Genomic DNA, 18,622 nt, shown 5'->3' on the forward strand with positions numbered 1-18,622 from the left:
TTCCTGCCAGATCCCAGGGCCTGTGCATAGTAGGCACTCGCTCAGTAAACATTTGTTAATAAGGATAAAAAAAATACTTGTTGCAAATGCACGAATAAGCCTGCCTTGTGGTATGAACACCCACAATTCAAGCACCATTTTTAGAATCTTAGTTCTAAAGCTATGAAATCCAAAGCTAAAATGTGGCTATGCTACCTACATTGCAGTTGAGTTTTACTTGCATATTTTCATGGAAAGCAAATGAGTACAGTTTCATGCCGCGTAACAGGGTTTCCGTCAACGATGGACCGCATCTATGACGGTGGTACTCCGAGTAGCGTGGGTGTGCTCGGGGCTAAGCCATGGAGGCCTGTGTGAGTGCAATGCAGTCCTCAGAGTGTCTCCCTGCTGTGAAGCTGCACATGACTGTAACCACGGGAGTAATAATGGTTTACCCGGACTGTGTCCACACCATGTGCGCTCTGTCTGTCAGAGCTTTGCAGGCACTTTCTCTCTGGTCGTCCGCCACAACCCTGGGAGACAGGCGCTGGAATCCTCACGCAGTCGATGGGTATTTAGGAGGTGGGGGCGCTGACACACAGGGACCCTCATATGGACTGAGCAAGCTATGCTTTGGACCTCTTCACTCTGTGGCCTCCTAAACCACTGTCCTCAACGGGACGGGAGAAAGTTCGTGTTCCTCAGTCATGAAGGAAAACAAAGAGCATGGAAGTACCAAATGCCTGAGTCTGTGTTTCGGACCCCAATCCATCAGATCTGAAGTACGGGGTCCTCGCCTGCTAACAGCTCCCACAGCATGTGAGTGGAAGAGGCCCCCAGCACAGGAGTGGTTACAAGTCAGAGAATCGGGGTTTAAATCTTGGCTCTGCCACTGACTAGCTGTCCTACTTGGAGCCAGTTTCTTCACCTCCCTCTGAGCCTTGACCTCTACTGTCTGGACAAGGCAACGGCAGGAACCACACAGGGCCATGAGGAGGATGAAATAAGATGGTGCATGCGCCTAGCTACAATGGGGGTAACGCCAGGACATCATCGACATGGCTAACATTCACCTGGCAGTACTACGTGCTGGCCGCTCATCTAAGGGGTAGGTATCTCTCATTTACTCTTCCCAACAATCCTTATTGGATAGACAAGGAAACTGAGGCAGAGTGTGGAAGTAGCTTCCCCGAGGTCACCGTGAGCACCTGGCGGATTGGGGGTGTGAGTCCAGACATCCCGTCACCACCGTCTGCGCGCACAGACATCTCTCACAACATGAAGTCACATACACAAATAATCACGTAACGATTTGGTAGTTATTACTTCTTCCCCCCAGAACAACCTCCCCATTGCTTTGACTGTGGTCCGAGGTACCTTTCAAAACAGATACGAGCTGTCTTGCCTGAGCCCTAAAATGCAAATACTAACTCAAGAAGTAGCTCGGTGACTTGCGCCCTTTCTCTGGAAAGGGCCTGCCTGTCTCAAGTGATCGGAGAAGGGGGGACGTGGGGGACAGAAAGGACATTAAAAAAGGGAAGGCAGAAACACTGATGTTTTGATTTCACAATGTTGCCTGGCGCTGACCTTGGAACGCCTCCCATTCGTGTTGACTCAGGCATGAAGTTTGGGAAAAACTTAACTTTCCAAAGCTGGATGCTTGATGCCAGTGGTTTCTTATTCTCAAGGCTAAAACCTCTGAAGGCATTTTTTTTTTCAAAATGCAGCACATCTCCAATAAAGCTCAGGGCTTCTCAAGCAGCTAGATGAGCAGACCCTACAATATCTTAGTCCATAAATTTAAGTTCTTGTCAGTGGCATCTCAGAGCCTGAATGTGTAGAATTAAAGTGATAAGATTATTCTTGTTTCTAATGTTTTGAAGCAGCTACCACTTCCCAAGGGCTTGCTCATTTCTCCTCCTGGGTGCTGTCAATCACTTTTATTAAGATGAAAAGATGAAAAGTCTCAGCCTGGCTGGTGTAGCTCAGTGGATTGAGCGCAGGCTGCGAACCAAAGTGTCGCAGGTTCGATTCCCAGTCAGGGCACATGCCTGGGTTGAAGGCCACGGCCTCCAGCAACCCCACATCAATGTTTCTCTCTCTCTCTCTCTTTCTCCCACCCTCCCCTCTCTAAAAATAAATAAATAAAATCTTTAAAAAAATTTTTTTAGCCCTGACTGGCGTAGCTCAGTGGATTGAGCATGGGCTGGGAACTAAAGTGTCCCAGGTTCAATTCCCAGCCAGGGTACATTCCTGGGTTGCAGGCCATAACCCCCAGCAACCGCACATTGATGTTTCTCTCTCTCTCTCTCTGTCTCTCTCTCTCTCCCTCCCTTCCCTCTCTAAAATAAATAAATAAATAAAATCTTTAAAAAAAAGAAAAAAAAAAGCTCTCTCTCCCACTGTTTAAAAAAAAAAATTTTTTTTTTAAAAGATGAAGAGCCTCCTTCAACCAGACTTGGGGGAATGTTTAGGGCCCGAATGTGGTTTGCTAACCCTGGCATGAACTCCCGAGCTTCAGCTAAAGAGCGAGGCTGAACCTCTTTGTTGAAAAGTCCTTCTCTTGTAAACGGAAGTTACGGTTTTATACACATGCCTCAAGTGAAGTATATTTCCTCCACGATTAAAACAAGCACAAATATTTATATAATGCTTCCACGTTCCAGGAACCACTCTAAGTAATATACAATGATCCATTTTCACAACAACCATACGCAGTAGCTGTTACTATCAATCCCATTTTTCAGAGTGCAAAACTGAGGCTTAGAGTTTAAATGGCTGACCCACGCTCACTGAGAACTAAGAAGCTGCAGAACTAGGATTTTTACCCAAACATTCAGAGAAGCGCCAGAGAGCACACCTGTACCTACTCGAGAATATTACCACTGTAACAACGTAGTGTTTTAAGAATCGACTTACATTTAGCATTATTATTAGGTTTGGATCGAATCCTTCCTAGAGTTCCAGGCACTAAAATGAAGTCGTCCACGTTCGTCAGGTAATTGCTCAAAAACTCAGTTCTCTCACATGTGACATCTTCCATTCCTGCGGGGAGGGGAGAAAAAAGGATTTTCAGAGGACCTTAAAATTAAAATCTTAACCCAGCCCCTAAAGATAATATCCAGGCACCTCTTCGATTAGTTTTTAACAGCTTCATGCAAGGATGTCTCTCTTTTGAGATTTCTTAGTTTGACATTACTTTTTTTTTTGATGCTTCTCTAAATGATCTTTTCACCAGACTTGGATTTAATATTATCTTGCAGCCCTAGAAGATTAAAAAGGCGTCCTCTCTATTATCATTGTGTCCTTCAGCAAGAACAGCAAGACAAAAGAAGTAACCACAATCTCTTTTTTTAATCTGTTTTCACAGTAATTGTGAAAAAGATCTATTTTTTTCCCCAGCTGGGGGTGGTCAAATAACTGGAATACATAGTTCCCTGTCTCTCTTACAAAACGGCCTTTCCCCAGCCCCCTGTCTCTCTAATACATCTCCTGACTTGAGCACATAATCACCAGTCCCCGCTCCGGCTCCACCGGTGGCCTTGGCTGTTACTGACAACACAATACTGGCAACAAGAGACGAGAAAGAAAAATGTCAGCCCCCGTGACCACCCAAACTGAAGAACAAAATAGCACTGAAAACAAGCTGTAAACAATGTAATCAGTCAAAACTGAAAGCTGGCAACTTAACGACCAAAAAAAAAAAAAAAAAAAGAATCTAGGTAGGGGATTTTTTCAACCAACAAATCTCCCTCCTGATCCAAGATTTGGTTCCGTCTTGAACAATGTTTCAAATAAATAAATAAAAGGATAAACAAACTCAAGTCTTGCAATCGTGGGCCCTGGAGGCCGGTAGGGACCTTTATTATCATTTCAGAATTTATGAGCTGACGTGGAGCCCTCAGGGTTTAAGGTGCTGCTGTGCACAGTCCAATAGGTGCACATTCTCTAAGAGGGGAAAGTAAGGGATTCTATAAAGTACGTTCTAAGGTTTTGGGATAAAACATTATAGCCCAGAGTGACCTGGATCTGGTAAAATTCAAACAATCACCTTCTGGGATCCCAGTTCCAGGCCCTTTGTTTTTATAAACACATTGAAATGAAGAGAGAAAAAAGCATAAACATATCCCAACACAGTACAAGGGTTCTATATTTTGCTTTTTCACATTTTTAAACATTCAGGAAGAAAAATACCAACAATAAACAGCTACTCTCTTCTTGTCCAATGTTCACCCAGGATGGGGAAGTTTATAAACACGTGTTAAGAGAAAACTGGAAGGCTCCTCCATTTGTTGCACTTCTAGGAAGTCACTTACGCCGACCTAACAGTGAGCCAACGCTCTTGCTTTTGAAGACCACAGGTGAAGTGCTCCTGAAGCATCATCACCCTTCACCCTCCAGAGCAATTCCATGGAGGAGGCGTTAGTGCTCTCAGTCTACAGATGAGAAGGCCGAGACTTGGAGAGGCCACCTAACGTACGCCACATCCAGTGGTTCTTAAGCGGTTCGGTGCAACGTGAACTCCAGTGGAACTCACTCAAGCCCAGGCTCTGAAACACTAGACCAACGCTGCCTTCTAAGTAAGAGATGCTATGGCAGCCCAAAACCAGAGCAACCTACTCATCGCAGGAGCCTACACACTGGCAAGACAAGGTGTTAATAGATCCAAGATTTACAATGCTCCAGCAAGTGACTCATGGAAACCCATCTACTTCTTAGACATCTGGCTCCAAAATGTAACTAAAAGCACTTGATACTTCTGGGCAACTTCAATGGAACCAACTGTGTCCCATGCTCCAGTCTCTGTCCTATCTGAAGTTCTTCAAACTTGTGGAGTATGATTTTGCAGAGGGTCACACTTAGTCCCTACAAAAGATCAAGTCAGTCCCACAGCTTTTTTTTTTAACCTTCTCAAAGATCATCTGGAACATTCTGGAAAGAAAACTTCAGGCCCAGAGCAGAGCTTTGACATGGGAAATCTGCCTGTCATTCATTTTAACAGAACTAACAGAGTCAGCCAATGTTCCTCCTCCAAACGCCCTCCTAGAGGAGAGCAGACCCATATTCCAGGGTCGCTATTTCCGCTGGAAGGTTCTGGAATGCAGGAGGCACTCTGCAGAGCTCAGTTGGAGCACTTGTGAAATCAGAATGCTCTCCGGAGACCCCCTCCGGCCAGCCCTATCATCATATAATGTTTATGACATTCTCTCTTTTTTAAGATTTTATTTATTTATTTTTAGAGAGGGAAGGGAGGGAGAAAGAGAGAGAGAGAGAAACATCAATGTGTGGTTGCTGGGGGCCATGGCCTGCAACCCAGGCATGTGACCTAACTGGGAATCGAACCTGCGATGCTTTGGTTCGCAGCCCGTGCTCAATCCACTGAGCTACACCAGCCAGGGCATGTTTATGACGTTCTTGATCACCTCAAGAACGGGCCAATGCATTTTTCTACTCTGCACAGTGATTTAGAAAACCTGCGTCCTAAACTGCTTCTTCCTCCCTCTCAACTGTCTTCTCTACTAAACTAAAGCAGGGTCCTCTGGTGGTCGTCTTGAATTCCTCCAGTGGGTGCAGGGGAATAGTTCTCCTCATGTACCCCCCCCACCCTGCTTCTCTGACAAGAATCCTATGTCTCTGCCTCCTTATCATGTTCAGATTTCTTTTTTAGCCTCGTAAACCCTGTGGGCTTTTTTCAGGGATGTGGCTATCAGGGATGAGGTTTTATCATCTAATAACTCACATTCACAGAGGAAGCTATTCATAGAACAAGCAAATCATCTGCCACATGTTAGTAAGAGATGGATTTCTGTAGGAAGCCTTTCCCTACAAAGACTAGGAAGATACAGGAAGTCTCTGGTTTTTGGTCAAAATGAACTCAGGGTCACCCCAGGTCATCTCATAGTGTGCAGTCATGGCTTGGTACCTTTCCCCATCCGGAAAAACAAAGACAGAGGTGAAGAACCCCACCTGGGGGAACTGGGGTTCCGCAGTACCGTCAGAAACGGTCTCTGGGCATCTCTCCGATCGTTAGCAAAGAAGAAACAAAGCTTTACCGTGGTCTCCGACAAAGATGACGTTTACACAGCGATGCAGCTTCAGCTGTTTCAGTCCGTCCATTAGTTGCCCCACTGTTTTGTCGATTTCCCTCAGAGGATTTGTCATCTGGAAAAAGAAGCAAATTAGTCCCTGCCAGTTTTTTTTTTCCTTTCAGTTTCTCATAGATCTTCTCCTCCTAGAACATTCTGGAAAGAAAACTTCAGGCCGAGAGGCAGAGCTTTGTCTAGGGAGATTTGCCTGCCATTCTTAATGGAAATCTAGGATAAGCACATTTATTTGTATTCTTCCAGAAGGATAAAATCTCTCCTCATCCAACTCCTTTTAAGATACTTTGATATAAAATATAAAAGAAATATTAAAAGCAATTCTTCTCTTTTTTTGGAGATAAAATGGCCTTTCTAAAATGTAACAATGTCCTTGAAACCCCAAAATTTTGAGAGCAGAAGGTCAGATGGATTGTTTACGTCTGTTGTTCCCTAAGTGAAGTCACACTAGGCTTTGAATCACAGCAAGAAGATTTAGGCTTTGAACCACAGCAAGAAAACGGAGGCTCAGTGAGTCAAAAACAAATTCTGAGCTTAAAAGTAACCTTCACTGGATGCTAAATGAGAACACCACGAACACAATGCAATCCCTCTGATGTTCCAAGTACCTGTCAATGGCTGGGAACGATAGACTCTTGAGAGAAGAAACTCTTCTGAGAAAAAAGCTACCGCTTCTCCATTGAGTCCCTTTGAAGCTGGTTTCAAGTAAAATAAGAATCTCTAAGAGTCCTAACAAACAGAAGCAAACCACTAATCTTGATCTAGAAGATTCCTAATTCCGTTTAACAAAAACAACACCAAACCAAGACTTAGTCCTCTGAAGAAAACATTGCCAAAGCCTAAGAAGCATAATCCATCTCTTACTTGCTTGTTTCAAATGGAAGCGTCTAATAGCACGAATGCTTTCACATAGTAGGGACCTGCCCTTCACTTCATCTCTGCAGTGGAAAGATTTTTAAGAAATATCTCATCAGACAAAGACTTGACAGTACTTGGGAGGAATTTCACAATTCAACTACAATTCCATACATACACCCAAGACGACTGAGACGAGAACAGAAGGGATCTGCATATTGTTTTTCGTTCAGACACATGATATTAGCTCCCATTAGCATCTTCTCAGATGACTTAAGACCTTCCCTCATATCGTGTCATCAATAAAGTCCGTGGTAAGCTTGATTTTCTTCGGGGCGGAAGTCAGTATTTCACATTCTGTCCCAAGGAAGAAGTCCCAAGTGCCAGTTTCAGAAAGATGCGTGCAGCGTAATCCGAAGGGAGTAACAGGTGGGGGACTAAGTGGTATTTGCTTCTGGAAAACCTTGCTCTCCTCTAAGACCCTTGACAGGATGAAGAAATACTGAACACCCAACACAGATCAACCCTTGACAATGACTTACTTCCCTTCACCAAACAAGAAAACTTAGCTAAAATCCTGAGCCCACGGCTTAGTAGTCAGGTCAGACCATCATGAATGAGACAGTGCTGGGGGGTTCTGAGGGTATTAACCTGCGGGTTATGAATGTACTGCGAAGACTAGGCATTACTCATTATCTCTTCGTGTAACACACACACAACTCGATCTGCCCATTACTTCCTCTTTCTATAACCTAAAGTCCTTTTCAGAATTCTGAAGTTGCAGACCACAAATCTAAGCCAATTTTCTATTGAGCTTTAATCTACATTTTCTCTGAGGATTCCCCCAGCTACCTTGCTGGGTTGTTTTCAAGAACCATTGTAACAAATTCTGTGACTAAGGGGAAACAAAGCCAGGAGCGGCCTTCTTAACAACATTCACTCAAGCCTAACTGTGAATACCAGTCTGGGGGCAACTAGCTCTAAAGAAGGAGAAGGCTCTTGTTCTCCTGCCTTCCTGAAAGTTCAGGAAGTCTTCAAATCGGTGTTAACCTCTGCGGTACCAGCTTCTTCTGGACTCAAAGCCAAGGAAGATGCACCAGAGTTTTTCTGAAACGTGTTTAGCTAAGTTTCAAGCCAAGACACGGAAGGAAAGCTTCAACTCAGACCTGCCCGCCACAAAGCTTTGGAACAATAGATAAACTTACTTTGTCCTGACGAGCTTCCACGGCATAATGATCCATCCTATGTAATTTTCTTCTTCTTTTCTTTGGAGGAGCAACTGGTCTTTCCTGTCTCCTCTTAGGGGCAACCTTCCTCTTAGGTCTCTTAGCCGGAGTAAGAGGTGAGCCATAACTACTCTCCTGTACTGGCGGATAGAGATGTCTGGACTCAGAAGTCGTCTGTCCCTCTGGGTCAGATGATAAAGCTCACACTTTGCCATCTGGGGTCAGCAGAGTCTTAGTTAGAGAACTAAGACTCCTTAAGTGAGAAAAAGTTGGCATGAGGGCTTATTCAGGGGTCTCTATAGCGAGGAACCCCCGAAATGGATCTTGCTGCTGCTGTCACAGCCTCCTCACTGAGAACAGGAATATAATTGCAGAGAATTGAGTCACGTCCGTTTCTTTCGGCTGAGGAGCCTACTGACACAGGTGGACGCACCTGAAGGTGACACAGAATTCTGCATTTCAAACCTCCTGCACTAGGGAGAGAGTGGTCCTTGCTTAGGAAACGCTCTCCATTTAAAAATTACTAGCTGAAAGCTAAATAGAAAATCAGCCCCATGTTCATTTCAAGGGGGCAGTGGAACTTGTGTAGGCAGTTCCAATTCAGAATCTGAGCATTAATTATCTGCTCACACCACCAGCTAGAGCAAAGCAATGGTCCCCTTTTATTGGTAAGAAGCAGGACAAATTTTAAAACCAAGGAGAGAAGAAAACATAAACATTAGGCAATCCTCCTTGGTCACGAATGTACTAAATCAGGACTTGCAGAGAACTTGTCACTGATAACTTAGGTTTCCAGTGCAGAGACACTCTAAGCCATGAGATAACCATAAATAGAACTGTCTTTTTAAAAAAAAATTATCTTGTAAAATTAGGTAAAGTGTAAAAAAATCATCAATATCTCTTCATCTTAGTACACATATCACGAAAGAGTCTGCTTACACTCTTTCTATCAGAAACCCCAGAGGTTTTGTTTGTTTGTTTGTTTGTTTGTTTTTGCGTGGGGGCGGGGGGGGGGGAGAGTAGCAATACTATGCATCTTATCTTGAAAATCTAGGAAATGGTCAAGGCCAACACATAAACTGAGTAAGGAAGATAACCTTTTGGGACTTCCCCATTGCTGGGGGATACCAGGCCCCTGATTTGCTGATGGTGCAAAGGTGAATTGAAGCAGCAAGCTCTGCTGTCTACCTAGCTGATTTCTCCCGGTGGGACTGTCCGGAGAATCATTCAAATGCAGGGAGGGGCAGCAGGAGGCACGAGGTTAGTGTATCCACAAAGGAGGCCACCTGCCATGCGATCTCACTGTCTCCAGAGCAAGCGACTGCAAAGGCACTTCCAGTTGTGTCTCATCCTCCCTCTCCGGCAGAGCGACTGAAACACACAGCCCCACAGACTCTGGTTGGGTTCGGTGGTGTTGTTTTTTTAATGCTTCTATAGTTTTAGGCAGTTCTCCATGAGAAGAGAGGCACAAGGAAAAAAAGGTTCCCATTTCATGGTCACTGAATACATTCAGCGGGAGCTCAAGTCTGCCCATCAGACACCAGCCATTGTGCAAGAGACCTCAACATTCCGAAGACGCTGAAGGCGGCGGCGGCCCTTCCGATTGCAGCGGGGTTAGAGGAGCAGCAGGGGAAACGGGATTTAGTCAAAATGAGTGTTCATCCACTGATTATAAGGCATGTATTTCCTTCTTCGAATGTTAGAGGTACCTGGAAGCTAAGTTTTCACTGACCAGCCATACTTAGTCTGGCTTGAGAAGTTTAGCCTGAGGTTATTAAGAGGGTGGGAAGGACAAGGGCAAATTTCCCTGCTTTTCAGAAGGATACTTTGCCATCTGAAGGAAGTCACTAGCCAGCCAAAGCTCTGCCTCCAGGCCTGGAAGAGCAGCCGAACGAAGGGTCACAGAGAAAGCAGAGAAGGTCAAAGAGAAAAAGATTGCGCTAATAATTGAAAGCAAGCATATTTCTGAACATTCACCATTACACTATGAAACCAGGAGCAACACACCATTTCTTGCAACTCTCAGCTCAAGTTTTGGTCATCTAATTGAATAGCCTTTGACAATTGTTCTAAAAAAAAAAAAGGTATGCTCAAATATTAAGCAAGAAAGTACAAACTTCAACTGTGTTGTAGCACACAGCACTTTGCTGAATCATTTCAATGAAATGTCAAATACAAGATGTTTTCTCACTCAGCTGGTATAATCTTTACATGCACAATAACTACATGTGATGGATGCATAGGTATATAAACCAGTTAGTGTACAACAGAGGGAGGTTGTGCTGGCTTGCTTTGGTTTTGTGTTTTAAAAATATGAACTTTTTTTTTATTTTAGTAAAAATAAGGTTTCTAGACCCAAATAAAAAATAGTTCACATCTGGAAATATCCTTTGTATTAAGAGAAGAAAGTGACCAGGTTACCAGGTTATCATAAGCGAAGACACATTCCAATATATCTAATCAAAACTGTTTCACCCAGTGGAGCTGTGAGAATATCCCAGTTACAAGAGGCATTAATTCTAAAAAGAACATAGCATGCATGAATACTTCCAACTCTTAATTCAAAAGAAGTACAAGAAAAATGTCCATTTGTATATTCATGAGCAAACTCAGCATAGAACCATTGCTGCCGCAAATTAAAGCATCCTATATTATATTTCATTTATCGTTGCTCAGTAGTTTTTAAAAAAAACATTTTAGTTGATTTCTTGATTAAAACACACACACTTGAACTATACATATTAGAAATCCAGAGAGGTTCATTGACAAGGAATGTTTATTACTAAGCCATATAACTTTTAAGGAAATGAAGATTATAAGAGCTTACTGTAAATAGCCAAATTTTGACATAAAATGTTCCATATAATTTGAGCATAGCTATTAGCTGATCACTCTGCTCCTCTCCTGGACTGAAGGGGAGTTAAATGTTCCCATGGGCTCCTGGTCTGGGAGTCAGAAGGCCTGAGGTTGCATCTCTAAGTTAGTTCACTTACCAGCCACGCAGCCGGAGCAGCCTCGAACCTCTTTCAAGTATCCGCTTCCTGCCTTTCAAAGCATGGTTATACCAAGTTGTCCCCCAAATCCCTCTTGTGCCTCTGCCACAGGGTCTTTTAGGGGATATTATCTATGCAAAGTCAAGCTTTTAAATAGGGCACATGGAACTGCTTAGAGCTTTTTTTTTTTTTTTAGCATTTTAATAAAGTGTGGTTCCTTTTGTTCACTTTAATCTCAAAGAAAGTCATCCAAAAGATAAAACGGCCAGGCTTGTTCTGACAAGAATAAGATTTGTGTTTCGTGCATGCAGATGTTTATCTCATTTTATCATTTGTGTTTCATAAGCATGCCACACGGGTTAGACATCAAAGGGTAGGAAAAACAGCATCAGACTTATATGACTTCAATGATTTAAGGCAACCGAGAACGGTTTTAAATAGCCATTCGTTTCCAGTGCTTAAAAAAGTCACGACTGAATTAACGTTAAAGCAATCAGAAATACTTATGGCTCCTTGGTATTGACTGTCTTCGCTTAAACGTGCTATATTTTGCTCAGAAATCCTTAACCCGAGTGTTATCTGTATTATATCTATCCCACTCATCCTTATGCGTAGCACAATAAACTTAATTATAAACAACAGTGTTCTCGTGGCCTAAAAGAGAATTGAAGGCAATTTCCATCAACAAAGTTTTTGAAATTGTGTCTCATCCAGAATCAAGTTATATTATGTTGGTATAGACCTCACCACCCTAGTTAGAAAGAGTAGTGGGGAATACATAAAATACTAAAAGGTTTAGATTAGAAATTGTATGGTATTTTAAAATGGTCTAGGCTGAAACACTGGAAGAGTTCCATCTCTAGATGAAAAGAAACGTAATAAAGCATCACCATCCCCTTCTAAATTTGAAATTGTACTGGCTACTACCTTGCAAACAGACTGTCTTCTACTAACATTCCTTAGTGTTTGATATAGGGTAGCACGCTGCTCTGCTAACCAGATTCATTCAACAGTACTTCTCTCAGTGAAGAATTTGCTTTACTTTTGGAGGTGATGGATATGTTCATATTCTCGATTGTGGTGATGGCTTCACAGGTATATTCATCAAAATTCATTAAATAAAACTGTCTGATGCTATAACATATGCCCAGAGGATTATACCTGCTAAGGCCAGTAGAGCTACTTAGCTGACCTACGATGTCTGAACTGCATGGTCATTTTAAGGGAGCTGGAAGTCCATTGCAGTGTTTTATATTGCAGCCCTTATCTCCAGAGTCCTTCTCATTCCTGTCCCAGGGGTGGGAAATGCCCACCCTTCCCCCTCCTTCACCTGCTGACCGATGCCTGCATGCTAGGCTGGATGGCACCCCGTGAGCACTACGTTTAAAACATATCTGAATAGCAAATCAACCTGAAGGGAAATTCCTGCAAGAGAAACAAGTATGTTGAAGCTTTTTCAAAACATTTTTAGCCTTGTAATTCTTTGACTACGTATAAACCTTTCAGATACGTACACCCAAAGAGACTCTGTACAAATCACGAAATAAGGTCAGCAGATCACGTAGCCCAGGGACTCAGCTTCTCCTCAGACAGATGATAAGCTACTAACCTCAGGGCCAAAAGGGCCATATTTGTGTCCAGAGAAATCAGGTTGCTCGGAATAGAAGGCATAGACCGAAGGCCTACAGGAAAATAGGCAGGTTCAGAGTCTCCCCAAAACACACATAACAAAGAACACCAAATATACCTTCACATTAAAAAAAGAAAAGAAAAGAAACCCCTCATACCTATCTGGTTCATCTCCCAACTGCTATCAGGCTTCCCATGGAAAACATCACGCTCTTGTCTTGTGTTTTGTTTTGTTTTGTTTTGTTTGTTTTTTATTGCTTCCACAACCACCCCCCACTGTGGCGACTGCCTGGTCCCATCTTCAGGAATCAAAAGTCACAAAGGAAAATCTGAAACACACACTCAGGTCTTTGATCCTCCACATAATAGAGCCCAGTGACAATTCACACAGGCCACGCAATCTGCAGCCTGGAAGAGCTACTCCATTAAAGCTAAAAGGCATTCTTAATGTTTCCCTAATCCTTGGGATGTTGTTGGTTCATTTATCAAAGCCAGGAACTCCCTTAAACTCTGGGGTAGTGGCCAGGATTAACAGCTGTAGTAATCCATGTAATTAAATGCTCCCCAAAACCTACGTCTAGTGTGTCCTTCTCAGGGAGGTAACGCTGAAGGCTAAGACCACAAAACTTAGTAATACTGAACTTTCGCTGTGCTTCTGTTTCACAGTCGATCTAGTTTTTCACCCAATGCTAACCTAAAATTAAAATATACTGAAGAAAGAAGAGGAAAAGTCAGGGAGAGGGAAACAAATACCTTTCGTTGTCTGGCAGGGACAGCCACTGCAGTATGGTTAATATTCTCCGCTCGTGAGGGATGATCCTGCAGGTAAAACAAGCAAAGCATGATGGGAGTCTGTAGGGCATTAACATGCAGAGAGCGATGAGAGGTTGCGCGTCCACAAACTCCGGCCCGATGAGCCCTTGCCCTTGCACCCAGGCTAAGCGCTCTCTATTGACCACCATCTGTTTTCACTTCATTGTCGCAGAAGGGCCTTGTTCGAATCAGTGTTTGAACTTCCATTTCCATTTGCAACATATTACATTGCTCAACCCCAGAGGAGACTGGAAACTCTGATTCACGGTCAGATGAGGAACCTGCCTTGCTGCTCAGACTCCACTGCAGGCAGAAAGGACCCCGGGCTCAGAACTGTTGCTGTTTGGTGGGTAAAAGTGTTAGCTGTGGCCACAGAAACACCAGGATTCATATCCTCAATCTGCCTCTTGGCGGTGGTGTGACCTTTCTTGACCTCTGGGCCTCTGACCTCTTTTGGCCTCAGTTTACTTGTCAGTAACATAAAGATAACAGCAAAGCACACTGCGCTGGTTGGCTGTGAAGATGAAATAAGACAAGACAAGCAAAGGGCACGCACAGTTTCTGGACCCTAGTCAATGCTAAAAAAAAAAAAAGCCTTATTTTTATTAATGATCAGAATTAGTTATCATTCCATCTCTAAGCAGACATACGCCTTTAGAAACATGATTTAATCTGAAACTTTAAGTTCCTCCTCTATAAATAAGGGGTTTGGAAAAGCATTCTTGAAATTCTCTTCTAGCTCTACAAAAATCTATCAGGAATGGGCACATATAATTATGAGACTGACAAAAAGGGTATAATCTTCATCCACAATGACTTATGTGTTTAAGTCTCATTCTTCTGTTGAAATATAATTACCCTGAATCTGGCCCTCACTTTGAGAGTGCTTGGCTAACATGAGAGCCCTGTATCCTCGGCTGAGTTTCATGAAGATGCTCGCAAGCTGAGTGATGTCTTTATTTATAGGGAAATTTGCTTATTCTTTCCTAACAAGGAGCACAGCATGCTTTTCTGCTCCTCCATCCAACACTGGGCATTAGAGCATGTTAAGGATGAATTCAAACTGAAGCCCAAGTTCAACTGTGATTAGCAAAAAACACTGTCACCCACATGAACCCTAGTGTAACTGTCTCTGGGTGGTAATGATGTGGCACTGTAGATTCATCACTTGTAGCAAAGGCACTGCCCTGGTTAAGGCTGTTGATAGTGGCCATGCATGTATGTGGGGGCACAGGGTACATAGGGAAACTCTGTACCTAATGCCCAATGTTCCTGTAAACCTAAAACTGCTCTTAGAAAGTGTTAAAAATTTATCATGGAATGCTGGGCGAGCTATTTAGACATCTACTCTTTATGGATGTGCATGAGAGAGAGCGAAGAGAAAGGCAGGTTTTCAGAGCCGAGGGAGCAGGCCGGAGTTGGCAGGGTATCTAATCCAGCTGCCTCCCCCTCCCCAGCACCATCAACTCCGGCCTTCTCAGATAGATCGGGCATTTGCCACTCCTCTGGGCCTCGCTCTGTCCAAAACTATCCCACCAACCCAGAAAATCATGTGTATCATAAAATAAGTCCTCATTTCAACAGATTCCAATGCTATTGAATAAATGCCACCTTGTTTAATACATCCTATAATTGAATTAGAAATGGGCATAGCAAAGTCAGGTTAATCGCTTAAGATATTTAATTCTTCAGCCTGAGAAATCCCCCGTATCTGAACAAAGTAATTACATATTTTGAATTCTTTCCTAACTAAAAAAAAAAAGTGAATGCCTTTTCCTTTTATCTTACTTCACTAGCTACCTAGAAGCTGCTTTATTTTATGTAATTGGCATTAAGTCACACAAATGGATTCTGACCAACTCATTTGATGCTCATGGAAAAACACAAGCTGTTAGAATTTGTGTCAAGTTCAGAATGCTCTCGCCCTTTAACACCTTCATTGGACGGGACACGTGATGGGTACGGGCCAGGGAACAGAAACATCAGCTCTGAGGCCAGGATGTTCGGGTCTAAATCCCGACCCCACGTGTGCTGCTCACGAGACTCTGGCTAGTTACCTAGCCTTTCTGTGCCTCTGTGAAATGAGGAGATACCTGTCTCAGAAGATGGTCGTCAAAAGTAAAAGGCATCATATGTATAAAGCACTTAGAATAGTGCCTGGCACAGAGAAAGAGTTTAGAAAAATGTTAGCTTTTGTCATTAAGTACTCAATTCACAGATCCCAGGAGATGATACACTTACTCGTGAAATAGTTATTAAAAGCTTATTATGTTCAAGGCACCTGTGGGGATATACATAAACATATGAGAGACTCCTATTATGGAGGAGTCACCATTCTCTGCCTGGAAAGATAAGGAATTCATTATCCTTTTTGGGCAGGGGCTGAGTGTGCGCATGTGCCGGCGGGGGGGGGGGGGGGGGGGGGGGGGGGAGGAGTGGGTAAGAGCATAAGATGACAACGCTGGAGGTCTGAGTATCTGTTCAGCCTAAGTGTGGCCTTGGGCACAGCATTTCATCTCTCTGAGCCTTAGTGTTCCAATCTCGAAAACGAGGTACTGGGCAGAGTGGTCTCTAAATTTCCTAGGAGTGCTAGATTATTTTCATGAAATACCCACAGAACAAAAACACGTGGCCCTGACTCATTAGTGTTCAAAATACAATTCAGAGTCAACACCAATAAATATGGCTAAGGAAGCCATACAGATGTCCACACAGAAAGGCAAATGGGGTTCACGCTGTTTTCTTGACCATCACCGACGGATATAGAGTATGTCATGAGACCCTGTATGTTAGACATGGTCAGACAAAAGAGGAGGAATGGAAAACGAAGGACTAGATGAACTATTAGTGATAAAGGAAAACAAATTACCTTTGGACATACGTACCCATTATCTAGTCAATGTGGTGAGAAATAATGTGAATTTAAAAAATAGCATTTACTGGTTGTTTTGTATGTGCTAAGTATCCTACTAAGCACTTTAAATAAGTTAACTCCTTCCACCTTCACAATGCCCTGTGATGAAGATACTACTATTGCCATTCAAAAAGGAGGAAATTGATTTGTTAAGAGATTAAATCACCTGACCCAAGCCAACAACCTACTAAGGCAGAGCTGTGATTAGAATCAACCTAAACTCTCATATGTAAAAGGAATTATTGCCCTTGGACATGAAGTAATGCCAAAGAAAAAATGTAATGGAGCGTCAGCTGAGGAAGATTTTGAAATGACATACTGTCACTGAAAAAGGAAAGATAATTCTAGGTTGCAGTACAGAACCATGTTAAAAGGTGGCCTTCTAAGTCTATGGCTTGAATCAGCTTTTAAATTTGAAATTTTCCCAAATGTACTATGTGTCGATTTCCTTGACACATATGCCATGAAATAACTGGAAGTATGGCCATGTTTTCATTCAGTTATAAAAAGGTGTTTTAAAAAGAAAGAAAAAAATGGATCCGAGTCACTTCCAAGATGGAGAGACACAAGAAGAATGGCCTGCGAAGAGCAGCACAACCACAGGCATCACTGGAGGCCTCGGACACCACCTTCTTATAAGTGGTTGGACGTGGGTGAGGAAAATCGCCATTCAGAACCAGAACACTGGGTCTTTTCAATGAAGCTCTGCAGCAGTTTCGGGGGGTAAGGGTGGGTCTAAGTGTCAATTATGTTGTTGGCTCCTCTCCATTTTGCCAGGCAAATATGTTGTCCAACAGAAGAAATCACTTCTGTAAGCATCTGGGACTGTCAAGGTGCAAAAAATTAAAAGTGTAATGCGTAAGATTAAATTGGTACATCAACGTGCCATTTACATGAGGCAGTGTCATGTTCCACATGCCCACATGGATTTCTCAACTCCAAAAACCTCTTTTTTTTTTAAAGGGAGAAATGACTTTTTTAAAGGGATACTCTGTCTCAGCTTCAAATCGCCAAACCCAATTTCAAATTCACCATTCAAATCTGAAAAAGCTACTTTTATTCCTGAATTTGGAGAATATAGGCAGCACCCCTCTGGGTGAATTTAACGCTGTGATGGCTGTCAGCACACTACTATTATGGCATAGTCAGATTTTTGTTAAGGAATATGAGGCAAACACAGAAACAGCTTTAGGTGGTTTCAAAAAAAATAAAAAGGATGGAAAGAACATCTCGGTGAGACCAAAATCCCCATGAAAGTTGACACAGATTCCTTCTTTTTACTAAGGACCTGAAAAATAATCAACATGTTGACACTTGTGTTAGGTCAGTTTCTTCTGTCTTAACAAGCACGAACTACTAATCTCCCGATCACCCCTGTGGGGGAGAGGAGTGGTCCCATTTTCTAATTAGGGAAACCCCGAAGTTCAGTGGGAAAGGGGGGTGAAAACAGAGGTTTCCCCTCGTCTCCTGTCTGGAATAGCCAATCTCTAAACCACTACATCAGCCTGAGACCACACTAGATTTTTAAAGGTGTGAAGCAAAATAACAAATACAGTGTGTTGTAATACATGGACAGAAAATGATAATACAAACTACAGCATAAGTAGTCTAAGAAATATACATTCCCTGGGTGACAAGTTACCAGAAATGTATAAAAGGGGACAGAAAAATCTAAAGAATGAGTAGAAGAAAAAGAAAAATCTTCCTTATATTCTATTAAGAAAAGATGGCATGCCCTGGCTGGTGTAGCTCAGTGGATTGAGCGTGGGCTGCGAATCAGGCATCACAGGTTCGATTCCCAGTCAGGGCACATGCCTAGGTTGCAGGCCATGGCCCCCAGCAACCACACATTGATGTTTCTCTCTCTCTTTCTTTCTCCCTTCCCTCTCTAAAAATAAATAAATAAAATCTTTTAAAAAAAAGAAAAGAAAAGATGGCATAAAAAAGACATAGAAGAGGAAGAGAGGATGGGAGGAGGAAGTGGGAGAGGGAGTAGAAAGAGGACTTCCGGAAAAAATAACTGGAGGGTTATTTTAAAGCAGAAAATATTCAGAAGTTCAGGTTCTTGTACATTTAACTTAACTGGCATGAAATCAAGTCAAATCAATGTTT

The 18,622-nt window shown here is 42.8% G+C and overlaps 1 protein-coding gene across 5 annotated transcripts in view; it reads right to left on the reverse strand.

Annotated features, from left to right (window-relative positions):
• Nucleotides 1-18,622, reverse strand: part of ENPP2 (ectonucleotide pyrophosphatase/phosphodiesterase 2) — a 98,007-nt gene that overhangs the window by 28,700 nt on the left and 50,685 nt on the right. For 3 of the 5 annotated variants that reach the window (XM_036031377.1, XM_028533817.2, XM_028533816.1), the window contains exons 10-13: nt 13,537-13,602; nt 12,764-12,836; nt 6,033-6,141; nt 2,899-3,024 (exon numbers count right to left, since the gene is read on the reverse strand). In XM_036031377.1, coding sequence (XP_035887270.1) covers nt 2,899-3,024; nt 6,033-6,141; nt 12,764-12,836; nt 13,537-13,602 — 374 coding nt within the window. Of the gene's footprint in view, nt 1-2,898; nt 3,025-6,032; nt 6,142-8,140; nt 8,297-12,763; nt 12,837-13,536; nt 13,603-18,622 lie in introns of all 5 variants that reach the window. The other 2 variants (XM_036031376.1, XM_028533814.2) reach the window with 1 other exon arrangement.

Source organism: Phyllostomus discolor, chromosome 7 (assembly GCF_004126475.2).
Source record: "Phyllostomus discolor isolate MPI-MPIP mPhyDis1 chromosome 7, mPhyDis1.pri.v3, whole genome shotgun sequence".
Lineage (NCBI taxonomy): Eukaryota > Metazoa > Chordata > Mammalia > Chiroptera > Phyllostomidae > Phyllostomus > Phyllostomus discolor.